The 26794-nt window shown below is 56.8% G+C and overlaps 12 protein-coding genes across 12 annotated transcripts; 6 read left to right on the top strand and 6 right to left on the bottom strand.

Annotated features, from left to right (window-relative positions):
* Nucleotides 1-73: 73 nt before the first annotated feature.
* BDY17DRAFT_323620 (uncharacterized protein) lies at nucleotides 74-691 on the top strand (the record flags this gene model as incomplete). The annotated part of the gene is made up of 1 exon (XM_033737049.1): nucleotides 74-691. One exon carries the CDS (start codon nucleotides 74-76, stop codon nucleotides 689-691), a length of 618 nt encoding a protein of 205 aa, XP_033591362.1.
* Nucleotides 692-778: 87 nt separating this feature from the next.
* On the bottom strand, nucleotides 779-2893 carry BDY17DRAFT_248544 (uncharacterized protein; the record flags this gene model as incomplete). Its single annotated transcript, XM_033730918.1, has 4 exons — nucleotides 779-947; nucleotides 1002-1905; nucleotides 1960-2425; nucleotides 2486-2893. The coding sequence occupies 4 exons, from the start codon at nucleotides 2891-2893 to the stop codon at nucleotides 779-781; spliced, it is 1947 nt and encodes a 648-aa protein (XP_033591361.1).
* A 1435-nt stretch (nucleotides 2894-4328) lies between these two features.
* On the top strand, nucleotides 4329-6841 carry BDY17DRAFT_296315 (putative P450 monooxygenase). Its single transcript, XM_033733438.1, has 6 exons — nucleotides 4329-5015; nucleotides 5078-5415; nucleotides 5471-5777; nucleotides 5831-5965; nucleotides 6019-6487; nucleotides 6548-6841. Exons 1-6 carry the CDS (start codon nucleotides 4534-4536, stop codon nucleotides 6587-6589), a joined length of 1773 nt encoding a protein of 590 aa, XP_033591360.1. The 5' UTR covers nucleotides 4329-4533; the 3' UTR covers nucleotides 6590-6841.
* A 115-nt stretch (nucleotides 6842-6956) lies between these two features.
* On the top strand, nucleotides 6957-8385 carry BDY17DRAFT_296313 (pyridoxal biosynthesis lyase pdxS). Its single transcript, XM_033733437.1, has one exon. It carries the CDS (start codon nucleotides 7161-7163, stop codon nucleotides 8088-8090), a length of 930 nt encoding a protein of 309 aa, XP_033591359.1. The 5' UTR covers nucleotides 6957-7160; the 3' UTR covers nucleotides 8091-8385.
* On the bottom strand, nucleotides 8386-10000 carry BDY17DRAFT_296312 (origin recognition complex, subunit 2). The gene has a single exon (XM_033733436.1). It carries the CDS (start codon nucleotides 9808-9810, stop codon nucleotides 8443-8445), a length of 1368 nt encoding a protein of 455 aa, XP_033591358.1. The 5' UTR covers nucleotides 9811-10000; the 3' UTR covers nucleotides 8386-8442.
* A 998-nt stretch (nucleotides 10001-10998) lies between these two features.
* Nucleotides 10999-12913, bottom strand: BDY17DRAFT_135540 (uncharacterized protein). Its single transcript, XM_033729461.1, has 2 exons — nucleotides 12670-12913; nucleotides 10999-12499 (listed from the first exon to the last, which is right to left on the bottom strand). Exon 2 carries the CDS (start codon nucleotides 12477-12479, stop codon nucleotides 11091-11093), a length of 1389 nt encoding a protein of 462 aa, XP_033591357.1. The 5' UTR covers nucleotides 12480-12499; nucleotides 12670-12913; the 3' UTR covers nucleotides 10999-11090.
* Nucleotides 12914-13235: 322 nt separating this feature from the next.
* On the top strand, nucleotides 13236-16377 carry BDY17DRAFT_264976 (Endonuclease/exonuclease/phosphatase). Its single transcript, XM_033731890.1, has 3 exons — nucleotides 13236-14167; nucleotides 14297-15534; nucleotides 15586-16377. Exons 1-3 carry the CDS (start codon nucleotides 13563-13565, stop codon nucleotides 16356-16358), a joined length of 2616 nt encoding a protein of 871 aa, XP_033591356.1. The 5' UTR covers nucleotides 13236-13562; the 3' UTR covers nucleotides 16359-16377.
* Nucleotides 16378-18676, bottom strand: BDY17DRAFT_353162 (uncharacterized protein). Its single transcript, XM_033738231.1, has 2 exons — nucleotides 17862-18676; nucleotides 16378-17793 (listed from the first exon to the last, which is right to left on the bottom strand). The coding sequence occupies exons 1-2, from the start codon at nucleotides 18480-18482 to the stop codon at nucleotides 16477-16479; spliced, it is 1938 nt and encodes a 645-aa protein (XP_033591355.1). The 5' UTR covers nucleotides 18483-18676; the 3' UTR covers nucleotides 16378-16476.
* Nucleotides 18677-19747: 1071 nt separating this feature from the next.
* BDY17DRAFT_323612 (Longin-like domain-containing protein) lies at nucleotides 19748-20347 on the bottom strand (the record flags this gene model as incomplete). The annotated part of the gene is made up of 3 exons (XM_033737048.1): nucleotides 19748-19771; nucleotides 19821-20257; nucleotides 20311-20347. The coding sequence occupies 3 exons, from the start codon at nucleotides 20345-20347 to the stop codon at nucleotides 19748-19750; spliced, it is 498 nt and encodes a 165-aa protein (XP_033591354.1).
* A 441-nt stretch (nucleotides 20348-20788) lies between these two features.
* Nucleotides 20789-23396, top strand: BDY17DRAFT_323611 (kinase-like domain-containing protein; the record flags this gene model as incomplete). The annotated part of the gene is made up of 3 exons (XM_033737047.1): nucleotides 20789-20934; nucleotides 20989-22021; nucleotides 22077-23396. 3 exons carry the CDS (start codon nucleotides 20789-20791, stop codon nucleotides 23394-23396), a joined length of 2499 nt encoding a protein of 832 aa, XP_033591353.1.
* Nucleotides 23397-23710: 314 nt separating this feature from the next.
* BDY17DRAFT_135411 (pheromone A receptor-domain-containing protein) lies at nucleotides 23711-25630 on the top strand. The gene is made up of 2 exons (XM_033729460.1): nucleotides 23711-24695; nucleotides 24756-25630. Exons 1-2 carry the CDS (start codon nucleotides 24104-24106, stop codon nucleotides 25589-25591), a joined length of 1428 nt encoding a protein of 475 aa, XP_033591352.1. The 5' UTR covers nucleotides 23711-24103; the 3' UTR covers nucleotides 25592-25630.
* On the bottom strand, nucleotides 25631-26783 carry BDY17DRAFT_333822 (esterase/lipase/thioesterase; the record flags this gene model as incomplete). The annotated part of the gene is made up of 3 exons (XM_033737908.1): nucleotides 25631-25779; nucleotides 25834-26626; nucleotides 26661-26783. The coding sequence occupies 3 exons, from the start codon at nucleotides 26781-26783 to the stop codon at nucleotides 25670-25672; spliced, it is 1026 nt and encodes a 341-aa protein (XP_033591351.1). The 3' UTR covers nucleotides 25631-25669.
* Nucleotides 26784-26794: the final 11 nt, after the last annotated feature.

Here is a 26794-nt window from a genome sequence, read left to right as displayed (position 1 = left end):
GACGTCTCCTCCTTCACTCCGCTCTACTTTATCACATCACATTCATCAACCCCCTCCGTCTATATCAACCATCATGAGCACGCAATGGCCGCCGCCCTCGGGCAAATTATCAACCCCCTCTGTTCCGGCAAATGAGACTACGTTCACCATCATCGGTACGGCGACCATACACGCACCCGCCTCCAAAGTCTTCGCCGTCACCCGCGACATCAGCAAATACGGCGAATGGAACAGCTTCTGTCCGACAGTAACCATTCAATCGCAGCCAGAGGATGCCGATAATCCTGCCATTCTTCACGTCGGAACCTTCTTCACCTTTGGCGCCGTCATGGACTCAAACAAGCCGCACAAGGTTAATGATACCGCGCTGCAAGTGTCAGACATCTCTACCCCCGACCATCCATCCACCTACATTCCTTCTGCCACCCTCGAAGAGGACAAGTCGTACACGTCAGATCTGAGCAAGATCTACCGCATCGCATGGAAGTCTGCTCCAGGACTCATCACCCTCGGCGTGCGAACCGAGCGCTTTCACGAAATCATTGTGCTCGGCGAAAATGAATGTGAAGTCCGCACGTGGGAGAACATGGCCGGCCCGCTGGCATACGTGGTCAAATGGATGTATCAGAAAACATTGGACGCCAAGTTTCGGGACTGGTGTGATAATTTGAAGAAGTACTGCGAGAAATGACCGCAGCAGATCTTAACGACGGAATGAATGGTGGTTCATATCGTCACCACTGTACGCTTCAACCCCTGTACGCCTGGCAGATATCCCTTAAACATCCCACCAGAGCTCATGCAAATTCCTCAAGTCATTAGTCTTCTCCGTTCGGAGATATGAAACCATATCATAATCCAGATCCTTCTCGCGCGTCGTCCATCCATTTCCAAAGTATGCAAAGCGATTCTCAGATCGGACATATGTATACTCAAAGTCCTCCCACCTGTTGGAGATAGGGTTAGTATCTCGTTCGACATACGTCAATGGGGAAACACACCTTGGCTCTCGACGAACGAGGTTCAAATGAGCAGCACTCCCCGGCCAGTGCCCATGAATGCGAGCTCCCGGGACGCCGCTATTCGACCACGAACTGCACTTCTTCGTCAGGTTGGTACGCGGGAAGAAAGCATCGCAGTATTCGACAAAGTCATCGGCTGCTTGCCGAGCGGGAGTCATGGTTTTGATTCCCTGCGACGAAATCTTCCGCAGCATCTTGGCGATGTACGCAATCTGCGTCTCCGCCGAGTTCACCAACGTCCCCGTCGGGCCCGCGGGATTCGGACCCAGGATGAATGCGAGATTGGGGAACCCTGGCACGCCTACGCCGAGGTAGCTGTAGGGGAAGCCGAATTTCCCACCAATCTTCCAGTCCTTGGCCAGATCAAAGTCCCCAGAAACGATGGGTACGGGAGGCGCACAATCCGTGTTCGCACCAGTCGAACAAATGACGGCATCAACAGGCCGATGGTTCCCCTCCTTATCAACGATCCCATCTTCTGTGAAATGGTCGATCGGGGTGGTGATAAGCTCAATGTTGTCCTTCGTTATGGCTTCCAAGTATCCAGGGCCTGGTGTGAGCCGACGACAGTGTGGCGGAAAGTCCGGGATGAGCTTTTCGACGAAGTCCGGCCGGCCTCCCTTCTCTAACCGCTCCTTCATGATGGCTTTCAGCTTTCCAGGCAAGGCCTGTGCAGCGGCGGAATCGCTGATGATTCCCGCGTACGTTCGCCAGAACCCATCCTCCAACTTCTTCCGGTACAGGAGATAAATGTCGGGATCTTGGAAGGCCTCCTTTGTCTCTTCACTGAATGGAATGGGTGCCTCTTGCCGCTCCCTCAGCCACGGTGTGAACTTGCCGGCAATCCACGTCGCAGATCGAACGTAATGGTCAATGTGTGTGGCTACGCATCTCAGTCAGCTATCAGTCGACATCCACAAAGCCCGCCATATCATACCAATCTTGCGTAACGCAGGAGTCACCTGGATACCAGAAGCTCCATTGCCAATGGTGGCGATGCGCTTGCCCGTCGCATCAAACGAGTCGTCCCAATGCGAGGAATGGATGATCTTCCCCTTATACTTGTCCATCCCCGGGTATTCTGGCAGCTTCCAGCTATTGAAACGACCAATCGCCTGGATGACAAAATCGAAATACTCCGTCGACCGCTCCCCCGATGCATCAATTTCCAGTCGCCATTGCGCTCGTTGAGGCTCCCAGTAGGAACCGGTGACTTTCGTCGATGTTCGGAGTTTGGAGTAAACGTCGTACTTCTGCGCCACCGACTGCCAATACGCTCGGATTTCGGGGCCTTGTGCATACTCTTCGCTCCACTGTGTGTTGGGGAAGAAGCTCGATTGGTAGACGTGCGCGGGAATGTCACAGCGCACACCTGGGTATGTGTTCTCAAACCACGTCCCTCCCTGGTGTCATCAGTCAGCGGAGCGGTCCAACGATCCTACAGTCAACGGGTGTTGACATACAACATCGGCATTCTTCTCAAAGATCGTCAATTTGACCCCCGGAACTTTGATGGGAAGAAGGGCTCCAGCAGTAATGCCCGACAGGCCCGCACCAACAATGGCAACCTTCAGAGGGCGAATTTGGTCGATGGGGTGCTCGCCAATCTCAAAGGCCGTAGGGTGGGGATAGTATGTGGTATGCGCTTCAGCAACCCGCGCGGCTTTGCCATCATCCTGCGTCGCACCCTGCGTGGACGATGCGTCGGACGAGGCTGCACTTGCGGAAGAGTCGCTGACGGACGAGGCTGCACTGCTGACGTCCTCTAGAGTTTCCAAATCCACCTTTTCCACATCGTCGAGTCGAGGAAGTGTGTGCGATTTGTCTCGTAGGAGGTGGGCAAAAGGAACGTTAGGGTCCAGGGCGGCCATGTTTGGAAGGGACGGTACGAGGCTGTCGCAGACAGACCGACTTCAGATCATGTTGTTAGTGTAGGAAGTGAAGTTGCGACTCCAACTGTCAAACTATGGAATTAATTGAACAACCGTGTCCCCTCCCGCCCTGATCTACGCATGGCGTGCCCTGGAGATAAAGGCATCCAGCGGTTTAATGGAAAGCTTGTGAGGTTGTCAAGCCCGACGCGATGGCGTGCTCAGCAGCGGCCTATCAATCGCCTGCAGCTTCGCCGACTCTCTCAAAGGGACGCGCGCGTGCGCGTAGCGACGGATGTCGCCATATCATGGTTAGGCTGTGCTGGAACAGTTGGGTTTTTTTGTATCGGCAATCAGGTCAAGCAGTCTTCAAGGTCTGAAGTCAATATTGCACTCTTTCGTCCAACTGCAATCAACGGCGAATGGTTAGAAGTCTCGCGCGCATCACTGAGCGTCGCCTGGCCCTCCAGCCGTGTTGCGAATTAGATAAGATAGCTCGCCGATGTTTCGGTTAAGCTCGCCGAAGTACGAGACAGTGCTTTCCCCCACGAACTGGACACGGAAGCGCGTTCGCCTTTTGGTCTGGACCAGATGATCTGCATCCCTGAGCGGTGGCCGTGCTGTATTGAACACGAGGGCCGGCTCTGCTTTATGTATTTCCCCTCACGTACCCAATCCCCCTTCTGCGTCTGGAGCATAACGGGCGGGCTGCTGGTTAGGTCTCGTAATTTGTCTCGAGCATAGCAGTGTACTTTCCAGCTCCTTGCTGATACTGAACCCGTATGGTTCCTTGCAGTGACGAAGAGAGGCCACCGACCGCCAAGTCGAGAGGCTGTTTCGATTCTGCTGGTTAAGGTCCAGCTGGGCTATGCCGTTCAATGTTGCAAATCCAGAGACCGGCAAGAGGGAGTTTGGATCAACGGCCAAGGAGTCTGGCCTGTACGTGAGGAAGCAGAGCAAGGAGGGGGTATTGTACTCCCGCCTCTCCTTATCAGACCCCCAATGCCCGCAATTTGTAGTCGCCCGCCTTGCATGCATGGGTCACTCTTGGTCAGCCGCAGCTGTTAATAACATATGTAGGATTCTGAGCAAAGCCAAGAGACATAGGGCAGGCTTGATTGGGAAGGACGGCCAAGCTGGCCCATCTCAGCAGCGGGGCGAGCAATGGTGTCGTTGGCGGGTACAGACACACCCTGTAAAGAGGTCGAGTGGCCACGAGAGCGAACAGCACGTTATACATCCAACATCAACTGGTGACAACTCCCCTACACGGCAACCGCGACCCGATCTGGCCAGACGCGCCACGAGGCTCACGGCCGCGTGCCAAGCTCGCGAGATTAAAAATAGCCGGGCCGGGCGGGCAGGGGTCGGGGTGTGATTGGCGGAGCGCGCGCTGGAAACGGACTCTCCAATATTTCCACCATCCCAAGTGGAGCTCCTTTTCTCCCTGTCTCTGACCTGACCATCTCTCACTCTCGCGCTCATCACGGGTCACCTCTGTTGATTCCCTCCCAGACTGTCGCCTTAATCACTCGTTGCATCAATTTCCCCTTGCCCGTCGTCCTCCCACGGGCTGACATCTTGCATCTCCTCCCTTTGATTCCCCCGCAGCTGCCACTCGCGCAGTCGCATCCCTCACCATGGCCCAGTTGACCCAGGGCGCCGCCGCCTCCTTCTACTCCTTCGGCAATGCCTCCTCCTTCACCAACGTCCCCGTGCCCGAAGTGGCCAAGTCGCTCTACCTCTCCGCCCTGCAGCAGCCGTACGCCGCCGTCGGCATCACCCTTGTCCTCGCCGTCCTCCTCGGCAGCGTCCTAGGCTTTGGCAAGAAGAAGCTGCCTCCGGGCGTGAAGCCACTGCCCATGCACTCCGGCCTTCCCCCGGAACCTGGTATTGAGGCTGCATGGTACTTTGGCGCGCTCCACAAGAAGTATGGCCCGATTTACGCGTGGAAGATTATGGGCATCACACACATCTGGATCGAGACCGACGAGGTGTCCCGCGATCTCTTTGTCAAGAGACAGCGCAAGTACTGCGACCGCAACCCTCTCCCGGCTTCCGTCGGTATCCGCGAGGGCAAGGAAGTCCTCCCATTGATGGCTTACTCCGAGACCTGGAAGAGGTGAGTCGACGCGTACTCCTCTCGATGCAATCGCGCCATCCCGCTGACCACTCCGCGTATAGGTACAAGAACTTCATGCACTTCATCATGAAGGACGCCAGCCCCAAGGCCTTTTACGGCTGGCCGGCGATTGAGAACAAGCGCACCATCCGTCGTCTGTTGGAGGCTCCCGAGCGTTGGTCCGAACACATGATTGTCCACTGCTCCCGCACCATCGGCAGCATTGCTTGGGGCGATCCCGAACACGGCAACAAGCTTCTCACCATCGTCCCCGAGCTCCTCAAGGCCGTGTCTCCCGCCGGTCCTCTCATCAACAAGCTCACCTTTTTGATGCACTTGCCCGCTTTCATCTCTCCATGGAAACGCTCCGAGGCTCGCCGCAAGCAGGAAATGACTGAAGGTATGGATGCAATCCTCCCGCTCGACTGTAGACCCGGCGCTGACCACTTGTATAGCTTTCTACGAAGCACTCGACGATGTCAAAGAACGCATGAAGACCGGCGATGTCCAGCCTTGCTGGAGCACTCTCTGGTGGGACGAGAACGCAAAGGGCGTCGACGCCAAGAAGCTCGATTACCACGAGGCTGCACACGCCATCGGAAGCAGCAGTTTCGTTGCCATTGCTACCATCGGTGGACCTCTCCACGCCTTCTTCCTCGCCATGTGCCACTACCCCGAGTGGCTGCCGAAGATGCAAGAGGAAATCGATCGCGTCTGCGGTGATAGACTCCCAGCTGCAGAGGACATTCCCAACATGCCTAGGTCAGCTCCATCTGCATATCCGCACCACCGCTCATGAACTAACTTCCCTCTAGACTTCGCGCCACCACCAAGGAGATGTTGCGATGGAGACAGTCGACACCCCTTGGTGTGCCTCATGTCACCCTCGAGGACGACATCTACAATGGTTACTACATTCCCAAGGGCGCCATCTGCCACGCAAACAACTAGTGAGTATTCATTCTTCCCAACGTCGTAGCAGCGCTAATCACACCCTCCACAGCCTCATCAGCCGTGAACCCAAGCAATTCCCCAAGGCCGACCAGTTCATTCCCGAGCGCTGGCTTGATCCTGCGTACCCGACGTACAAAGAGCCCCTGACTGAGTTCCCCAACCTTCGCGGCGACATCGCATTTGGCTATGGCAACCGCGGCTGCCCCGGCACCGACCTGACCAGCCTCGAACTGTTCACGCTCTTTGGTGCGCTCGCCGCCGTGTACGACATCAAGAAGCCCGAAGGAACCGACCACCTCCCGTGGTACGAGGTCCACCCCTACGTCATCACCATGACTCTTCCCTTCCCCGTCGACATCAAGCCGCGAAGCGAGAAGAAGCGTCAATGGATCCTCGACAACTGCCAGGATGCCGGCTGGACCTTGAAGACCAAGGACCAGGTGACTTCCCGCTGGGACGTGCTCGACAAGGAGAAGGACGGCTCTCCGTTCTCGTGGCAGGGTGTCTGCGTGCCATACGTATGTTGCCAGCTCTACGTTCTCGCCTTTACTTCATGAGATACTGACTCCGATGTTTAGGTCCGGCCCAAGGTCCCGCGAGTCTACCCCGAGGGCGTGTAAAACGGCATCAAAAGCGAGAGGGTGGTTTTGTACAGATATCCATTGCCTGGCCTAATAACCCAACCAGCTCTTCGCCCAGGACTGATGCAGCGGCATGCTTGTGGATGCGAATGGCTTGGTGATGGCGAGGGCGTGGCTGCTCTTTGATCTCGGCGCGTGTAAGCTAGAGTTCATGTTCTTGCCATTTTGACATGAGTTTGCGAGGAAATATATTCATCTACATAGCGCGTTGGAAATTGATTGAAGCTCCAAGTGCATCCAGTCATTATATCCCGAGCACGTGCTGTCTGTCCACTCTGGCCTGCCTTGGCCGGTCTGCATCAGGCAGGTGCCGAGCAGAAGTCTCCACTTCCGACCGCGGCGGCGACTTTTCCGATTTTTTGGGTTCCTGCATCGAGTCATGGATCTTCTGGTCCCGACATCTTCCATCGCAAGCTCTGCAGATCATTTGATTTCTAGAACCATACACTAGACTCTTCTTCCCTTTCACTTACTTCACTCCGGACTTCGACCTTCTTAGCCATTTGAAATCACCTTCCTCACCTCTACTTCACCTCCTCCTACACCCAACATGTCCACCAACGGCACCACCAAGAAATCGTCCACCATGACATCCGACCCCTCCCAATCCTCCTTCGCCGTCAAAGCCGGCCTGGCCCAGATGCTCAAAGGCGGCGTCATCATGGACGTAGTGAACGCGGAGCAAGCCAAAATCGCCGAAGAAGCAGGTGCATGTGCCGTCATGGCGCTCGAGCGAGTGCCGGCCGACATCCGGGCCCAGGGTGGCGTGGCACGCATGTCGGACCCGCAGATGATCAAGGACATCATGCGCACCGTCACCATCCCCGTCATGGCCAAAGCACGCATCGGACACGTCGTCGAGTGCCAGATTCTGCAGGCTATTGGAGTCGACTACATCGACGAGAGCGAGGTTCTGACCCCCGCCGATCCCACCAACCATGTGGAGAAGAGTGGGTTTGGAGTGCCGTTTGTGTGTGGATGCCGGAACTTGGGCGAGGCGTTGAGGAGAATCGCCGAGGGGGCGGCCATGATCCGGACGAAGGGCGAGGCGGGCACGGGCGATGTGGTGGAAGCAGTGAGACACATGCAGACCGTGAATGGGGAGATTGCGCGCGCGAGCTCGTCGACCGATTCGGAGCTGCGGATGATGGCGAGGGAGTTGGAGTGTGACTATGCCCTGTTGAAGCAGACGGCACAGTTGAAGAGACTGCCCGTCGTCAACTTCGCGGCTGGCGGCGTGGCTACCCCTGCAGATGCAGCGCTTATGATGCAGATGGGGTGTGACGGAGTGTTTGTCGGCAGTGGCATCTTCAAGTCCGGCGACGCGGCCAAGAGGGCGAAGGCCATTGTGCAGGCCGTGACACACTACAACGATCCTCAGGTCTTGGCCGATGTCTCGAGCGGGCTGGGAGAGGCGATGGTGGGCATCAACGTGGAGAAGTTGGACGGAGGTGCCCGTTTGGCGAAGCGAGGATGGTAGAGAACAATGACATTCCAAGCATAGCGCCGGCGTGACGATGTACATAACTCGATCCCTACCTACTTTATGATGCATTTTGTGCCTTCAATTTGCCAGCGATCTGGGCGTATCTCATCGTCTTCGCCGCCCTCCGACTCGATCAGGGGGAGAACGCTCTGCTCTGCCGTAACTGGCGACTGCTGAGAATGACCTTTGAGCACGTGCCGCCCGTTGTCGCCCAAATGTCACATCTCCGGGCGTCTATCGAGGGCGAGGCGGCTGGATTCCCTCTGCATAGGCGTCTTCGAAACAAACGCTGCTCATGAGATGGGCCAGCTGGGCCATTGCAATGCATTCGTCAGTCGTCTATCTTCTACACAAGCTCTTCCAAAATCGTCTCTAGCTCCTCCCGGCGAAAAGGCACAACCAATCTTTCCGTCCCCATAATGTCCTTTCGCAGCTCGAGGTATGAATGATCGATGAACTCCTTCAGTAGTGTCCGAAAGCTGAGCTCACTCGAGCACACAAACTCCTCCACTGCCTTGTGGTACAGTGTGCGATATTCCACTCCTTCGCCAGTCGTCGTTGCGGGTTTGACAGGCACAGCGGCCTTTCTCGGCTTTCGCCCTCGGCCTCTTTTCGAAGGTGTGTCTTGCTGTGCCGCTGCTTCCTCTTCGTCTTCCGCGCCGAGAGTAGCCTCGAAATCATCGTCGTCTGGACCATTTCCCTCCGGCTCCGCGTCCGTCAAGGCCAGCTGCTCGGCGACTAAGATGCGGAAGAGATTCCTTGCGTTCTCCGGCAGTGACTTGAGCACGTAGCCCACTCCATCTCTGCCGCCGAGTCGGCGCCCACTGCGGCCCAAGAGAGCGTTCACGCTCTCTACGACGTCGACCTCCACGGTGAAGGGGTGGAAGGTTGTTGCATCGTGGTAGAGCCAGCGAAACTGCCGGAGGAGTGCAGTGTCCCACGATAAGGGGAAGTTGAGAGTGTCGCAGGTCGCCACAATCGATATGCTGGGATGCGCGGCAAGTCGGGCGAGCAGGAGCTGAGTTGCAGGCTTGCGTAGATGTGGGTGGTCGAAGGAGTGGATGAAGAGGGTGGTGTGTGGTAGAGACGGCTTCTCCAACAAGGTATTGAGCAGCAGATCGGCCAGTGAGGCAGGCTGGGCGGGTAGTTTCGCATTTTTCGACAGCACCGAGCTTGCCAGAGTCGTCAGAATATGGCGAATTGTAAGCCCGGCAGCGTAACCATTGACCACCACGATCTTGCCCTGTTTCTCAGCGTGCAAATGCTCTGCAAACTCCATTGCCAGCTTCCGCTTCGACCCATAACCATAGAGGCACAGATTAAAACCTTGTTTCAACTCAAAGCCCCATTGGTCAAATGCTCTGCGGTGGTATTGCTTCAGCCGCTGTAGGTCGTTCTCATGGCTATCATGACAGGCGGAGATGTGGGTGAAATAGTCGTCGTGGTCTAGCAGATCCTCGGCCGAGCTGAGAGTGTTCGCGGAGGTCTTGGCTGCTCGGTTTTGGGCGAAGAAAAGCTCGTGAGGAGGAAGATCGGGGGGCGGAGAGGGAGTGCGGTGTCGCCGGCCGTCGTCGCTCGCATCGTCCCCTCCCAGCTGTTGTGAAGGAGGAGCGCTTCTTCTACGAGTTGCCGATTTGTTTGGGGCGAGGTTTGATTTCGTGGGAGGCGCCTGCTCACCACCGTCATCGTGGAGTGACCTGCGTCGCTTCGCCATGCTGCTCGTGGCGATGTGGCGGCGCTCTACAATACGGACGAGGTTGAAGCGCGTAAAGTGGAACGCGACTTTTGGTCAAGTCTGCGGAGACAAGAGCCGGGGAAGGAGCAGAAAGGCACGGGCCAAGCCGCTCCCGCTCTCCCTCCCACCAAGCCACATTGGGAAATTCGCTCGCTGACGTCTAGATCAGGCTGTGGACGATGTTCAACTCACATTTCCAACCTTCCACCATACACCCTGTCGTCTTGCCGTCATGGATCTCTCACCCGTACTGCGATCGCTATTCGCCTCTAGATATAGCACCATCCATCGTATGCAATCCTCCCCGGCCAAATTCTCAAGTGGGACAGTTCGAACTGCACGGCACTCAAGCTTACTTACTGCCCGCGCCGCATTCATTGACTTTCATCGGGATACCACATCCCTTTCCAAGTCGTCCAGCTCGCAATGGAAAGGCATCGCCACGGCTCGCGTCATGGCATCGCTCTGAATTCCTTCGCGGAGATCTTGATCCGACGCTCGAACCGTCATATGGCAACAACTCTCACGTCGGTGAACGCAAGAGTCGTGTCCGACGAGCTGTATCTACGCGTGCAGTACTGGATCTCGCTTGATGCCGACGACGTCACTACCCTCGTTGACCATGACATCCGCGAAATCTGCCGCCACTTCGGGGACGCTGTGCAAGACACTGATATACGACAACTGGTCGAGTGTAAGACTCTGCACATGGACTGCAAAGACGACTGTCCAACCTGCTCACCTGTCCTTCGTTGCGAGTTCTGCGCTGTGGAAGTCCAGCTCGAGGTCAAGCGCTTCGGCAAGTACAACGCACTCGTATGGACCAAGTGGCTAAACTTGGGGCACGGAGAATCGCCGTCCGATCCTACTTGGCAAGGTCATGACTCCTGCCCTCCACAACGACGAGGAGAATGGCAGTCAAGCAAAGTTCTGTCTCAGCCTTCCTTACGGACTGCATTCGAAAGCGTGGCTGGCAGAACACTTGCGGAGCTAACAGAAGAGAATCAGCGCATACTGCACCAGCGGTGTTACCGCCAATTCCGAAAGCTGTCGTGGGAACCAGACTCAATAACATTTGACTGGCAATGGTTTCGGGGCGATTGGACTGCAGAAATTGGGTGCGATACTGGACATCTTGAAAACAGCCCGAGGAACACGCCTGAAGTCGGCCATCTTCAACCTATCTCTGATCTACAGCGGTGGAGAATCTGGGCTTGCAAGTCTGTGAGTCTAAGCCAGTGATACAACGTCGTGTCTCATCACGAACGATGTACGACCTCACAAATCTTCATAAACTTCTGTTTCAATGCGAGGAATCTCCGAATCGACGCTGCGCCGCCCCATTTCTCCACCTGGCCCGTCTTCAAAGCCTGCCGCACAAACCTCTCCACTCTCTCCAAGTACGCCAGCGCACTGACCGTGAGTTCCTCATTCGTGATGTCCGATCCCGCCTTCTCCTCAAGCATCGTCTCAACCCAATGCACGATCTGCGAGCAGCGTAACACATGGCCTCCAAACGCTAGAGTGTCGCCCGCAGCCTTGAGGCGGAAGACGAAATGCACAGTCCCCGACGGGAAGTAGACGGTCTGACCGGGACGCAAGACCTTGTATCGCCATTTACCGCCGACGAAGGTCATGGGATTCCGGCACCAGGCCCTTCGTTCTTCCGGAGTGGGGCTGGAGAGCCATCCGAAGCCGATGATGCCTTGATTGACAGTGATGTAAGTGTTGTAGCCGTGGCTGTCTTGGTGTGGCTCGGTAAGGGCTCCGGCTTGCGCGAGCAGTGCCCATTTCTCGACTTCTTTCCACCCGGGCTCGTAGTGTCGGCGGCTGGCGCTGTCTTTGGTATTGGGCAGCTTCAGTTTTGTGAGCAGGCGGCTCTCCTCGTGATTGAGGAAGGCGGGTCGGAGGCCATCATCGACGTGGGTGGCCAGTTCGAGGCAATTCCAAGGAGCGTTGGCGTTGGGATCTGGCTCACAAAAGCGTTTCTTGAGTTGTGCGACCGTGACGGTGCGGACGGACGGAATATTGCGACTCAGACGAATGGCGGGGTCTTGAATGGAGACTGTGGCTGTGTCGTCGTAATATTCGTCGAGGAATTGCGCAACGGTGTGGAGAGGGAGAGACTGCTCGTTCTCCGTGATGATGGGAGTGGAGACGAATCGGCCAGTGTCCACCTGCGCTCTGGCCTCGTCGCTGGAGAGCTGGAGGGCTTCGGATGGCGAGGCTGGGAGGGCCAGTTGGAGTAGTTGCAGGATCCTTCGAGCTTGACGCCGACCCACGTTTGACGTCTTGCATTTGCCTTGCAGCTCAAGGGCGCCTTTGACACGGCTGACAAAGTCTTCATCCGATATTGGCAAAGCCTCGGCCTCTGGCACATCCTGAAGAATAATGGTGTCGGCATCGGTGATGTCCGAGAAGTCCGAGAGCACTTCGTCTTCTTGCGGAGAAGATTCGTGTTGGTTTTTGGAAAGGAAGGCGGGATGTGTCGGGGTGCCAGACGATGGGTTGGAGAATGGCTGAGGGCGGATCTCGCCGTATTCCTTGTCTTGCCATATGTTGAGCAAGCGTTCGTTGTCCCAGATGCCGTAAGGGGGAGCGAAGTAGAGGGGTTCGTTGTGCGCGGACCAGGGACAAGGAGGGCTCATTGTCGCAGATTCTCGTCGACCTGAATGAGCCATGTGTGAGCGCATGTATATCTTTGACGCTTGCCGGTGTATTGTTTTGGGTTTCTTCGCATATGGAAAATCGACATTCAACAAGGAAGGAGGCAGGCGGACCACTCAGGGAAGGCGCCCATCGTCAGCCAAAAAGGAAAGAGCAAGCAACAAACCGCACCATGCAAGGCAAATACATGTTAATTGCATGTACATCTCGTGTGGCTTGCTGCAGAGCAAGGTGCTGTGCTGCTGACCATTCCATCCTTGACAACCGGTGCCTTTCTCCGAGACATGTCATGCATGGGTAACGAGGCCGTGAGAGTCGCATGCTTGCGCGCATTTCCGACAAAGCCAATTCATGAACCCAGCCTCACCTCCATTTCTCATGAGCGTGTAGGCGGAGAGGGATAGAGGAAGGTGACAAATGGGCGACGAGATGAAGTGGACTCCAGACCTCTGCCGAGCCTGATTGCTCCCACCGGCTGAAGCTGCAAGGATGTCTGACGACATCCACTTTTCGATGACATTGTGCCGAAGCACCACCCTTACTTCCACTTCCACTTCCGCTTCCACCTCCCTGCCATTGTCGACACTCTCCCGTCCCCTTGCTCTTCGCCAAAGCGCCCTGATGTCGAACGTGGAATTGACGGCAACAAGTGACTTTGTCGGGACGGTCTCAACAATGCGATGACTGGCACGCGATCCCGCACCGCCACCGCCTCGAGCGGTAGTTTGATGCAGGATGTGCCTGGCGCCTACCCAACTCGCCCCTCCTTCGAACAAGACGCTGACAACTACGCCGCCCATCTCACCCTTTCCCAGGCCGTGCACGCCCGACGAGCCGAATACCTTCGTCCCAGGCACGTGCGCATCAAGATAGGAACATGGAATGTCGCCGCACACAAAGGAACGGAGAAGGATGTTGGCGGTTGGTTTGTTGAGGGCAAAGGCGTTGCAGAGAAGCTGGCTGGCCTCACCGTGGCCGATGATGAGACTGGAGAAGGGAAGAGGCGGAACCCTAGGGAAGCGGTGGATGCACAAGAGGCACGCTACGTACGAAAGGCCTCCACCATGCCCAAACACGACTCTCCTGCACTGCCGGGCAACGAGGATGTCGGGCTGTACGTACTGGCACTGCAGGAGGTGGTAGACATCAACTCCACCACCGAAGCCCTACGACCATACACCGATCCAGCCGTGGCAAAGAAGTGGAGAGAGGAGCTGGAAAGCGCTCTGCCCAAAGGCTATCGCTTCGTCGCGGAACAACAACTCATTGGGCTGCTTCTCCTCATCTATGCCTCCGCTGACGTGGCCGACGATGTTCGCTTTGTTAGCACCACAAGCGTCGGAACTGGCCTAATGGGCTACATGGGCAACAAGGGGGCAACCACTGCACGCCTTGTCCTCGGAGACACCACCAGACTCGTCTTCGTCAACTGCCACTTAGCGGCAGGGGCCGACAAAACCGCCTTGGACCGCCGGAACTGGGACGCGGCGCAAATCTCCCAACGAACCCGATTCGACCCCATCGAACACCTGACCGAAGAGTCCCAGCCTTCCGGCGAGTACATTTCAGACGCCGATTTCGCCTTCTGGGTCGGTGATCTAAACTACCGACTCCAGACCATTCCCGGAGACGATGTACGAAGGCTTCTCATGCTTCACACCCGAAATGAGTACGACTTGACCCGACAATCCACGGCCAAGATCGATCAGGAGATCGAGATTGCCACGCAAGCTGCTCAGAGGAGGCGAGCTGCTACCGGCGGCACTACCTCCTCTGCCTCTGACTCTGACGCTGGAAGGTCAATACAGTCGCTCAAGGACGACTCCGCCACAGACACACGCAGTGTCGTATCGTCTGCGACACCTGACGATGAGCTCGACCCAAGCGAAGATCCGGCCTCACTCCAAACTACCCTCACCTCTCTTCTCCCCCACGACGAATTGCACCTCCAAATGAAGCACGGCAAGGCCTTTCACGATGGCTGGCGAGAGGGGCCCATTGCTTTCCTTCCCACGTACAAGTATGACGTCGGGAGTGTGGGCGTCTTCGATTCCAGCGACAAGAAGCGTGCGCCGAGCTGGTGTGATCGCATCCTCTACCGCACGAGACGAGACAAGCTGGCCTATGACGCCCGTGTCAAGGAAGCACGGGAGGCTAAAAAGAAGGAGGATGAGATGCAGGCCAATGGCACCTTTGCCGTCGCCGACGACGATGACATTCTCTACGACTACGATCCCGATGCCGATGGGATGGAGGGTAATGACGACTATGACGAAAATGACGGCTATGACGAGACCAACGATGGAGTGCTGAGAGTGACCACCAAGGAGGGCTTTGACGACGAAATACGACTGGAATACTACACGGCGCACCAAAGGGTTCTGTCGAGCGACCACAAACCGTTGGATGCCGTGTTTTCGCTGAAGTACGACTCCGTCGTCCCCGAACTGAAAGCACGGGTGCACGCGGAAGTTGCAAAGGATCTCGACAAAGCGGAGAACGAGGGCCGGCCGAATGTGACTGTCGTAGTCGATCAGCACGACAAGACGACCGATGGTTCGCAAGGCGTGGACTTTGGAGACGTCAAGTGGAATCAGGTCAAACACCGGACGCTGACCATCGCAAACACCAGTCGGGTGCCGGCGAGGCTTAGTTTCCTGGGAAGGCCGTCCGATGGTGGTGAGCCCTCGGGCATTGCTCCGGACTGGCTGCGTGTCAAGCTGAACGATATTCTCTTGAGCAATGTAAGCACAGGAACGGATCCAATCACCCTTGTCCCAGGCGAGACGGCGTCGGTTGAGCTGGAAATCCAAGTGGCCGACCTTGGTTTAGTTCGCGAACTAAATGACTCCCACAACCACCTAGACGACACTCTCGTGCTTCGGGTGGAAGACGGCAGGGACCACTTCATCCCCATGCGCGCCAACTGGCAAGAGACAAGCCTCGGTCGCGCGATCGACAAACTCGTCCGCATTCCTGAGGGCGGGATCAGAAAATTACAACACCAGCGCCCCGACCGAACCAAGTCTCGCGATAGTTCGAAGCGGCCCCCTTCCCAAGCGGCCACCCCGGACGCGGACGAACCAGTACGTTTCTCCGCCCCGCGCGAACTGTTCCGGCTGACAGAAGCCATAGAAGAGCTTGGGATCCGGATCATTGCCGAGTGGGATATGATTGCTCCAGAATCCGAGGTGGCGCCTTGGCTACAATGGCCGGGCTGGCCGTTTGATCAAACCTGCTGGACAGAATGGATGGGCGAGGGATGGAACCGTGCAATAAGCGAGGCATGCGATGCTCTGGATTCTGATCAATCCCTCACCGCCAGCCTGCCGGCTGGAATGCCCGCGATGCAACGCTTGTACGTCCTCGCCAACCTCCTCGTCATGTTCCTGCAAAGCATCCCCGAAGGCCTTATCGATGAGAACCTATGGCACCAAATCGACCACTACTTCGCCGAAAACGACAAGACCAAACGCAAGTCAACGGAAGACGAGCAACGCACTGCCTTGCAAGAGATATTGTCGCACTCGCCGAGCCGCAACATCTCCTTCATCCTGCTCCTCACGCTCCTCGAGCGCCTCCTGCAAGAAACAGCCAGCACTAGTGCTGCCAAGGAGCCTGCTACGCCCACTTCTCCGCTCGCCAAAGTAGCGGGCGGCACGCTGCAACGAGTAAAGGGCACGTTTGCGAGGGGCTCAGCGGCTTCGCAGGGCGAGCAAGCACGAGCGGCGTTGAGTCGGATTTTTGCCGGCGTGCTCTTTAGCGAGGCGGCGGGTGAGAGCAAGAAGTCGCATGGAGTGCAGGACAGACGGAGGGTGGAGATGTTGGAGCTCTTCCTCCGGAAAGATGCGACTGGGTAACATAGCATCATTCGAAATACTTGTAATTCATACATTGTATTGTTGGTCTAATCGAATCTATTTTTGATACATTTTCAACATGACATGAGTAGTAACAATACTCGGACGACAGCTCCACTTAGACGCGCATTGGCTGCCTTCTTCGGACCGAGGAACCGGTCGTAGAGGGCGATGCGGTGGTTCTAGTACCCGTGCTGCTTGCACGCCTTGTTGTGCTCGCGCCAGAGGCGGTTGTGGACGTAGATCGTGCATTCGAAGTCGTACTCGAAGAAGTGGCACTCGAAGTCGTCTCCCCGTCCGTCCGTTCCTCCGTAACGTCGTCCAACGGGATGAACTGAGACCACGTCGGCAACAAATCGCCAGTGACAGGAGTTGCAGTCGATGAGTAGACGCTTAGGTCGAAGCCGGGAAGGTTACTCTGATCCACCACGTCGCCGGCCGGGCCCACAATGATCCATTGCAGGGTTTTGGCCAGATACGGGACGACCGAGAGGGGCGTCAGGTCGGACAGCTGGCCTGCGCTGACTGCGTCCGTGAGCGTGCGGGTCAATGGGATGGATCCGGCCGTCATGATGTTTTCGGCATCCATGTCCATGGCGAGGACGCCCATTGGTCCGATGAGGTTGGGGTCCAAGACGAAATCGGCGGGATTCGAAGAAGTGGGCTCGCCGTTGAAGAGATAGATGTTGTAGGAGCCGTTCAGGGCCAAGCGAGGGGTGTTGATGTTCGCGACGTACTGGAACAAGCTGCCATTCGCGGCTTTGAGCGGGGTGGAATCGAGAATGTCACCAACAATGGGCTCGGGTGCCGCGGTGCGCTTGCTCGAGCCGGCCGTGCGGGTGGCACCAGGTCCATACAGAGCATTGACATAGGAACGGATTGCTCCGGCACTGCCGTCGCTATTGACAAACTCGGGGTAGGTGTAGCGGAAGGTCCTGGTGCTGCGGACGTCATTGGTGGTCCAGAAGGCGTTCGTGGTCCTGCGGAAGGGATACAGAGGTGTGTTGGCATTGACGGTCACGCCGGCCGGGATTGACCAGCTGACCATCCCACTGGATCCCGATGCACCATAGCTGTTTGGATAGATTGCCTGCCACATGGCAAACAGGCGGTCCACGTTGGCATGATGGAGCCAAAAGAGGGGATCAAAAGCCGAGCTGGAGAGATAGGTCATGTGACCACCCGAGACATTGGGATTCGTCGTTGCCGGTCCTCCAGCGGTGGTGTGAATGGTATTGTGCAGCTGCTCGAGGCTGGTGGAGCATCTGGCAGAGGATTGCGCGTCCTGGCCAACCTCGCTATACGTGGTGCAGGTGGAGAAGAGCTGGTATAATCGATCTTGCAAACTCGCACGAATGTTGTTGAACGCGGCCACAGCTCTTCCCTGGTTACTGTCGGCGGAAGCGGCGTTGGAAGTAGGGTATCGTAAGGTTTTCTGATGAGATGTGAGTCAGTGGGGATGTCACTGTCAGATCGACGAGGGCTAAATGGCAGCAAACTTACCGGCCAGGTAGTAAAGGGCGAGTAGACGAGGTTCTTTGAATTGGAGAAAGTGTACTGATACAAGGGGTTGTTGATGGTCCGGACACCCGTGGGGCTATCAACCTGGACGGAGGGCTGGCTCAACTGATTGGAAAGGGCATTGCCGCCGTTGGGTGGGCGTGCAGCCCAGTCCCAATACGGTAGCCTCAAAGAGGTTGCAGCGGCTTGATAGGCTGCCTTGGTGGAATCAGGGTATTGGGAGGCGATGTTCTTTGCGATGGCGACGATTCTCTGCTCGAACAAGGCCAGGTAGGGACGATGCCATGCAAGGAAGAGGATGGAGCTGTGAGTGCAGTAGCCGTCTGCGTTGGTGCAAGAACTGCACTGATTGACGCCATCGAAGGACACGCGGGGAACGCCGTGGATGCCGCTGATCTGGTAGTAGGAGTTCTGCTGGCTCTGCGGCAGGGCCTCGAACTGCTGCATGGCGAGCAGGAAGAGGGTGTACTGTCGGGGGTAGCTGCTGGCCAGCTGACGAATCTCATAGCGTGTACCAACGGCGCCAGGTGCACCGGTGGTCAGCAGAGCAGAGGCAGAGCTGACCAGCAAGACCAGTGGGTAGAGGAGCGAGAGTAACAGCATGTTGGCTGCGGGCAGTGTAGTAGAACGAATGTGGGTGAGGGAACGAGCGACGAAGGAAATGGACAGCGAGAAAGTCGAGGCCGACCGCAGGCACTCGCGTAGGGAGATACGAGGGGATAGAGTGAAGTGGAAGGAAGGAGGAGAGACAGGTCTTTAGTAGACGTCTTACCCAGGGTAGAGATGCCGTGTTGGCAGACCAATGCGCGTCTCTCGGCTCGTGTGTCTGCTGGGCAGCCCAGCCGTTGTCTGGGCGGCTGCCCGTCTATTGGCGTTCCAAACATGCCGCCGGGTCATGGAAGGGAGATGCGAGACAACCACCGCTCCACCCTTCCCATACGAAACGAGGCGGAAAATAGAAAGATAGGGGAGAGGAGGATAGATGGATGGTCGGGGCTGGCCGCGGCGCAAGGCTCTTGGCGGGCTGGCGGCAGCCGAATTGGGACCGCCGCCCGCCCCGCCCTGCGAAGCCTCGCGCCTGCCTCGTGTATACTTTGCCTTCATCGTTCCTGCCACATTGGACTGCAGCGCGCTGGGTTATAAAAGAAACGATGTTGCTTCCAGTCCAATGTCAACAATGCCATTCTTCCTGCTCTCGGTCGGAACAATACACGCCAAGCGCACGTGTGTCACAACCCTTTCCTTGGAACGAACCCCTACGCCAAGCAACGTGAAATTAAAGACTGGCCGCTCCGGACTTGGCGGATTTTCCCTTCGCAGTCGACCACGCGAGTCACACAGCCTTGGGGCAGAAGGGATATGCGGGAGCACTGCCACGTCCACAACTTGGCCAAGTCCATAGGAGTACGGTACGATAGATTTTTTTGGTCTCTAGCTTTCTGGCGATTCTCTGGGGTCGCTCCATCAGGCTCTATTGGAGGGTCTGCTCAGTACGGCCGTCACGGGAGTGTGCACTGCTACGCGCCAAGCACTCCTGCATGTCGTCCGCCTTACTGTCGCGACCAACGCCAATTCGTAAGCATCCAACAGCGAAAAATCCACTTCTTTGCCCCTGCCCTCGACGGAATGTCGTCACATTTGGTGATCGGCCACGCCGATTGCAGCACGGTCGATGAGCCTGCCAGATCCATCGCTGAATGCAAAGATGGTCGTAGGTAGGCCGCGGACTGCCACTAATTCTCTCGAAATCTGGAGGCATCGAGAGCTTGAGCGCTGGTTGAAGTGTGCCATCTGGAGACAACTACTCGCTGCTGTAACGCAATGCGGCATGATCGGTTTCGTGTTCGCCTCGCGCGCCCAGTAGTAATTCATTGCGGCGCGAAAAGGGAAGCCTGCCATGGATGAGTACAAGAACAGTACAACTCGGGCACAAGCACATACAATGAAGCTCTCCAGACCTCCATCAAACAGCTCATTCGCCACTCCCACGCCCTTTGGATGCTCGGCAGGAGACAGCGGGCTCTTCACCACGTACTCCACGTACAGCGTGGCCCAGATCTGGTGCAGCGCGGTGCGCATGTTGCCGACACGAGTGTCGGTGAGCATGAGGAACTTCAGCTGCGTGGGCGTCTCAAAGTAGTGCAGCTTGTATTCGGCGGTGCGATAGGACAAGAACTGGTCGTCTTCGCCGCCGAGTTGGCGCACCATGCGGCGCAGGGAGAAGACGGTGCCGAAGATCAGCTTTGCATCATCCTCCGCCTTGAGCGCCTTTCGGGCCAGGATGGAGGCATCAGTAGCGCCTCGAGCATAGCCGTTGGTCGTAGGAGGCTGTTGCGGCGGCGGCACCGGGGCCCAGCGTTTGGTGTAGATGCATTCCGCTACGGCACGTGAGTAAGATGGAGGACACCAGGGAGGGACTGGCTACGCTTACTGTGGCGGTCGAAGATGAAGAAAGCATAGACCGACATGGTGCAGTCTCGCCACTCGGAGGGGAAGGGGGCTGTGTAATTCACCCTCTGGAGGGGAGCAGTGGCATTTTGGAGATGGATGGCGAGATGGAGGCTCTGAAGGCAAGCTGTTAGATAGAACAGGGTTCCCGCTTCCCGTCAACGCCGCGGCCACGTGCAGGGGAGTTGGTTAAGGTTCGGCCAATGCGGGCGTCAATTGCCTCACGTCTCTCCCCCACTGCCGATCAAGGCGTGCTCTGCCTGCACATCCTTACATCACCTGCATCAACCCCAGCAACACCACGCTCGCTCATCCCCGATCCCGACATTGTTTGATCCTGCGCTGTACCGCCATGTACAAAGACAATTGTGCAACCTCCGCCCTGTGATCTCATCTCCTCCCCGAATCCCCCTCACGCAGCCATTTGTTCCCCTCCATCCATCACTATGCCGCCTTGAGCCATGGCATCCAACAGCGCCCCTAAAGACTCGCTCCATCCCTCCATCTCTGCTCCTGAGCATGACGAAAATGCCTCCTCCGCGCATGGCATCAGCATCAAACTCCCTCCCGGCGCAAGCGACGAGCGCCCTCCGGCCGTGACACATGTGTAGGTCTTTCAAAACTTGCGCCAATAGCCTTGCGCCTCTAATGCGGCTCCCAGGTCCACCCCCGCCTATCCGAGCCCCATCCGACACCATCAAAGAACCCCGTCGCGATCCAAAGCAGTCAAGGAGACGCTCAACGCCCACTCACATTACGGCAGTGGTGATGACGGCGATGGGTCCTCGGTCCACCGCATCAACCAGTATGTCATCAAGCAAGAGATTGGTCGGGGGAGCTTTGGGTCGGTACACCTAGCGGAGGATCATCATGGCAATGAGTTTGCGGTGAAGGAATTCTCAAAATCAAGACTTCGGAAGCGTGCGCAGTCAAACCTCCTCCGCAAACCCAACCAGGGCCGCCGACCGGGCCAAATCGCTGCGGGTCTCGGCTTCAACTCTCCGCTCCACCGTCTGACCTCCTCGGAATCGCCCAAGGACGCTAACAACTCCCTCAGCCTCATCAAGGAGGAGATTGCCATCATGAAGAAACTCAATCACAACAACCTCGTCTCGCTGATCGAAGTGCTGGATGATCCACAGGAGGACTCGCTATACATGGTGTTGGAAATGTGCAAGAAAGGCGTGGCCATGAATGTCGGCCTCGACGAGCGCGCCGAGCCGTACGACGACGAGACGTGCCGTTGTTGGTTCCGGGACATGATTCTCGGCATCGAGTATCTGCACGCCCAAGGCATCATCCACCGCGACATCAAACCCGACAATTGCCTCATCACCGACGACGATGTTCTCAAGATTGTGGATTTCGGCGTGAGCGAGATGTTCGAAAAGGCGTCCGACATGGCTACGGCAAAATCGGCTGGCAGCCCGGCGTTTATGCCGCCGGAACTCTGCGTGGCGAGACACGGCCAGATCAGTGGCCGCGCTGCCGACATTTGGAGCATGGGCGTCACGCTATACTGCCTGCGCTACGGCCACATCCCGTTTGAGAAAGGCAACTTGCTGGAACTGTACGACAGCATACGTTCTGATGATGTGCCGATGGCGGGCGAAAAGGACAGTAACTTCGATGATCTGATGCGGCGGATCTTGCAAAAAGACCCGGAGAAGAGAATCACAATGGAGAAGTTGCGGGTATGTTTCCTTGCAACTGCCTACTCGGGAGTGCTGATGACTTACTCAACCCTAGGAGCACCCGTGGGTGACCAAAAACGGCAGCGATCCTCTCTTGTCCGCGGAAGAGAATTGTGCAGACATTGTCGATCCTCCAACAGAAGCCGAAATGGACAACGCCATCACCGGCAACATGTCCCATGTCCTCGCGGTGATAGGTGCGGTGAAGAAGTTTAAGAATCTTCTACGGCCAACTCGCGGCCGTTCGCCAGGCGCATTGCTGGGCTTAGACTCTAACATCGTGGCCCCACCCGAGTCCATCCACTCGCAATCACGAAGTCAAGAGACCTACGATAGACGAGCCATGGACGCTACTCTTGCCACGTCCGGCGTGCATCGCGAAGTTCACGTAAACGATGACCTTCAGAAGCTGCCCCGCGGCTTAGACAAAGTCGCCGGAAATGGCGAGGCCAAAGTGGAGCTGAACATCGATGGCACAAACGGGCCGGAGAAGCATCGCGGCGAGACAAAAGCTCACTTCAAGCAGCGCATGGAAACGAAGCGACATCAAACCAGCTTCAGCTCAAACTCTGACGAGCATCGAAGACCTTTTGAATCGCGGCGTGCACTGACATTTCCGGCGCCAGACCATGCTCGTGGTCAGGCGCACGATCCGCTCGAAGACACCTTCTTCCTCAACATTGGCCACGATCCCGAAGCCTCGGCCGAACAGGACGACGAGTCCAGCCAGCCCATCGTCAGCGAGAGCCCTCCGGCCGTGGAAATGGACATTTACGAGCAAGCGTACAAGGACGAGATGGATCGCATCGTGGCCCGGCGCGGCGAGCAGCCTTCGATGTACCTGACGCGGAGAGTGGAGCATCGAGACGACATCCGCACGTTGAACATCATCAAAGACGCTGGGCAGCTCGCGGCCAAGCACGCCGTTGCGACATTCGATCAAGCCATGTCCAAAGGCTCGACGGCCGGCGCGGGCATCGGCGAGGCCGGCCGCAACGCGGCGCGTGCAGCAGCCGATACCTTGGCGAAAACCACGTCTTCACAAGGTGGAGACTCCACGAGCTGGCTAGAAGCTGTGCGCAGCGCGGCGAACGACGGCATGGATGCCTCGAGAACCGCCGCTCAGAATGCGAAAGAAGCATACAATAAGAGCGGGACCATGCTCGGGGGTCTGGCGAATGTGGTGACTGCAGCGCAGGCGCAAGCGAGGGGCGAGCCCTCGCAGGACATTGTGGCGAGCCCGACGAAGCTGGAAGATGACAGCACTTCGTCGTTCCCCTCACCCACCAAGACATCCGGCCAACAGGGCAGCGATCGGGCCAAGGCTAATATCTCTGCGCTGACGAGCGCGCTCGCACTCAATAAGAAGAGCTAGGCTGTTCGTATTCGATTAGCCGGCAGCTTCTCTATTACTGGTGCGTGGAAAGGAAGGTTGGCGCTGGACGCTCATCCTACTATCACATTTAGCGAGGAGTTGGACGGAGGTATACAAGGTCTGTCCTTCGAGACGGGAAGGAAAAGTACAAGGGCTTTTTGAGGCCATCAGAATCACCTACTCGGACGCATGGAAATACGCAAGGATTCTCAATTATTGTCAATGTCCACACGACGCCACGTTGATGGCGGGGGATCTACTCATGCTTGTCACCTTGCGGACCAGTGAGTTGCGCATTGTCTTGTCTCGGGAATGGCGTTATTGTCGACATGCCAGAAATCCTATTGACACCCCAATCCGTCAATAACGCTGCACCCACCCGACTTCACCCCTCCACCCTCCTACCTCAAAACACTGTCCACCACAGCATTTATCACCGTCAATTGGCTGACAACGACACATCTAGCTGCCAAACAGGTGCGGTTTGCGTTTCGCAGATTCTGCCTTTTACAGCTTCACTTGCTCCCTTCCCTATTGACGGGTATTCTTATTGACATCGACTCTTATTGAGACGTTCGTATTGACGATGAGGCTATTCGTCGAACATCGTCGCCGGAGTGTTTGCCTGTCCTTCTCCTTACTGATTCCCTTCAACTACCTTACCTGAGCAACCACCAAACCGCGCAATATCGACCCCATCCCACACAATGGCTCCCGTCCAACCCATTGCGCAGGACCCTTCGAGCGCCTCCAACCATGTCTACGCCTCCGGCATCCTCTTCGCCACCTTCAGTTTCATCACCATGCTCCTCATCCTCCCGCCCATGTTCTGGCACTTGCGCAACCGCAACATCGGCGCCACCGCCCTCATCGCCTGGCTCGTCATCTTGCTCTTCTTCAACTTCATCAACGTCATCCTCTGGCCCACCGACGACTGGCACACGTGGTACAACGGCGTCGGACTTTGCGACATCGAAGTCAAGATCCAAGTCGCTGCGTCTGTTGCGTTGCCGGCTTCTTTCGCTTGCATTCTGCGAGCCCTGGCGGCTGTCATGGACGTGGAGCGGACGAGACTCGTTCAGACGAAAGCGGAGAGACGGCAGGCTTACGCCATCGATCTATCGTGGTGCCTTGGCTTTCCCTTGCTGGAGATGCTCTTCCACTACATTGTCCAGCCCTTTCGATACTACATTTGGAGCATTTCTGGCTGTGGGGCGGTGGTGGATAGCAGCTGGCTGGCCATCTTCCTTATCATCGCGCCTCCGGCCATCTGGTTTGTCGTGAATGCATATTACGCAAGTGAGTCTCCTTAAAACATCACACACATGGGCAATACAGACAACTGACACGTCAAACCAGCACTCATCATCGTCCGCCTCTACCGCTACCGCATCAACTTCCGCACCATCCTCGTCAGCCGCAACACGACCAAGTCTCGTTTCTTGCGCCTCTACATCGTCTGCCTCCTCTGGTTGTTCTGCTCAATCCCCGTCGAAGCCTACATCATCGCCGTCAACGCACAGCAACCTCTCAACCCCTTCAGCTGGAGCGCGACGCACAACGCCGAGACGTGGAGGAAGATCGTCTACATAGCCAGTCACGGCCACATCTTGTACGACCGCTGGCTTCCGCTGGGCTTTGGAATCCTGGTCTTCATCTTCTTCGGCTTTGGAAAGGATGCCGTCAGCATGTACAGGTCGTGCTTGACGGCCATGGGGCTGGGGAAGTGCATTGCGCGGATGGAGGTGGGCGGCGCAAAAGTTGCTCGTGCGGCTGCCAGTTCGTTCGGCGGCACGACGAAGTCGTTTGTGGTTTGGAGGCAGAGGCTTTCGGCTTCTGGCGGGAGCAAGAGATCCAGGTCCACGACGAGCTCCACTACTGAGTCTGTGTTGCTGAAGGATGAAGCTTGCCATATCAGCGTGAGGCGCACGCCGGGACAGCGAACTTTGGAAGAGATGGAGGCGTTGCATCAACGCTCCAAACCAGGAGTATTCGCAAGGATGCTATCAAGCTTGCAAGCCTGGCATACACGACCAGCATCACAAGGGAAGAGTATGGAGCTGGAGAACTTCACGGGCGAGACAGCGGTGGTGCGTTCGACAATATCCGTCGGGTCAGCTGGATGCTTCTCGCTCGATGAAGACAGAAAGGTGCTGGTGAGCAAGGAATTTCGACGCAGCAGTGAAGCAGCATAGCGAGATATCCCTCTGGCTTTATATACATCAATGGAGCAGCACAGATGCACGCCCATTGCTCGTCGTCCATGCACCTCTCTATGTTCCACCAATCTTGTCTTTGATGAACTCCAAAGTGTCGTCTAAGCAGTCCTTCACCGTCTCCGTCCGCACCGACGGCGGGAACAACGTAAAGCCATGTGGCGCGCCTAATTCGTTCCCGTCAGTATTCAAGCAACGGCACACATGGATATGCAACTCACCGGGATACAGCTTCAAAATGGCCTCGGCTCCACTCATCAACCATTTCGTCGACATAAACACGCTATCATCCAGCAGGGGATCCAGCGTGCCACAAGTGAACAGCGCAGGCGGGCACTTCAGCTTCGTCAAATCGGCGAATAAAGGTGAGATCTCTGGTTTCCGGCGGTCCGCTTCGGTGGAGTTGGGGACGTAAGCCGCGGCGAAATGCTGCATGATCTCCAGGTCGAGAACGAGGGGGAGGTCAAAGTGGTGGGCGTTGGGCTGGAAACCGCTGATGTCGAAGCAGCCGTAATGAGGCAGAATGCCTTTGAAGGCAAAGTTGGGCCGGGCGCGGAGGAGGTGGAAAGTGGTGACGACGGTGAGGTGGCCGCCGGCGGATTCGCCTCCGACGAACAACAAGCGGCCGCCGAACTCCTTCTCCGCATTGTCGACCAGGTACTCAGCAATGTCGAAGCAGTCTTCGTTGCCGGCTGGGTAAGGATGTTCAGGAGCCAGGCGATACCCGACGCTGACGACGGTCAAGCCGGCGCCGTCGGCGAGGTTCTTGAGCAAGATGTCCTGCGACTTCTCGTCCTGCAGCACCCAGCCTCCGCCGTGGATGTGGTAGAAGATGCCCTGGGACTTGCCGGACTCGGGAACGAAGACTCGACATGGGATCTCGCGCCCTTTCTCGCGCGAGGGCAGTTTGATGTCTTTGCCGCTGTCCAGCAACACCGGCTTGGGGAGAGGCGTTTCGCCATTCCTTCGCATTGATCGGTACTTTGCTGCGCCGACCTGCGGTACTATTAGCACCTGATTAAGCCGACAGTGAGGTTTCCTCTCTCACCTCCCACCATCTCGGGCCGCCCTTCATGATTTGAATTAGATCATTGTTGAACCTTTCCGTTTCGGCCGAGATGCTCTTGGGATCCAGCTTTTCAGCGACAATGTGCAGATCGGATTTGACCATATTGACTGAGG

Source organism: Neohortaea acidophila (assembly GCF_010093505.1).
Source record: "Neohortaea acidophila strain CBS 113389 unplaced genomic scaffold BDY17scaffold_4, whole genome shotgun sequence".
In the NCBI taxonomy this organism is placed as follows: domain Eukaryota; kingdom Fungi; phylum Ascomycota; class Dothideomycetes; order Mycosphaerellales; family Teratosphaeriaceae; genus Neohortaea; species Neohortaea acidophila.
The sequence above is the reverse complement of the archived record's forward strand: the minus strand, read 5'-3'. Positions and strand labels throughout refer to the sequence as shown.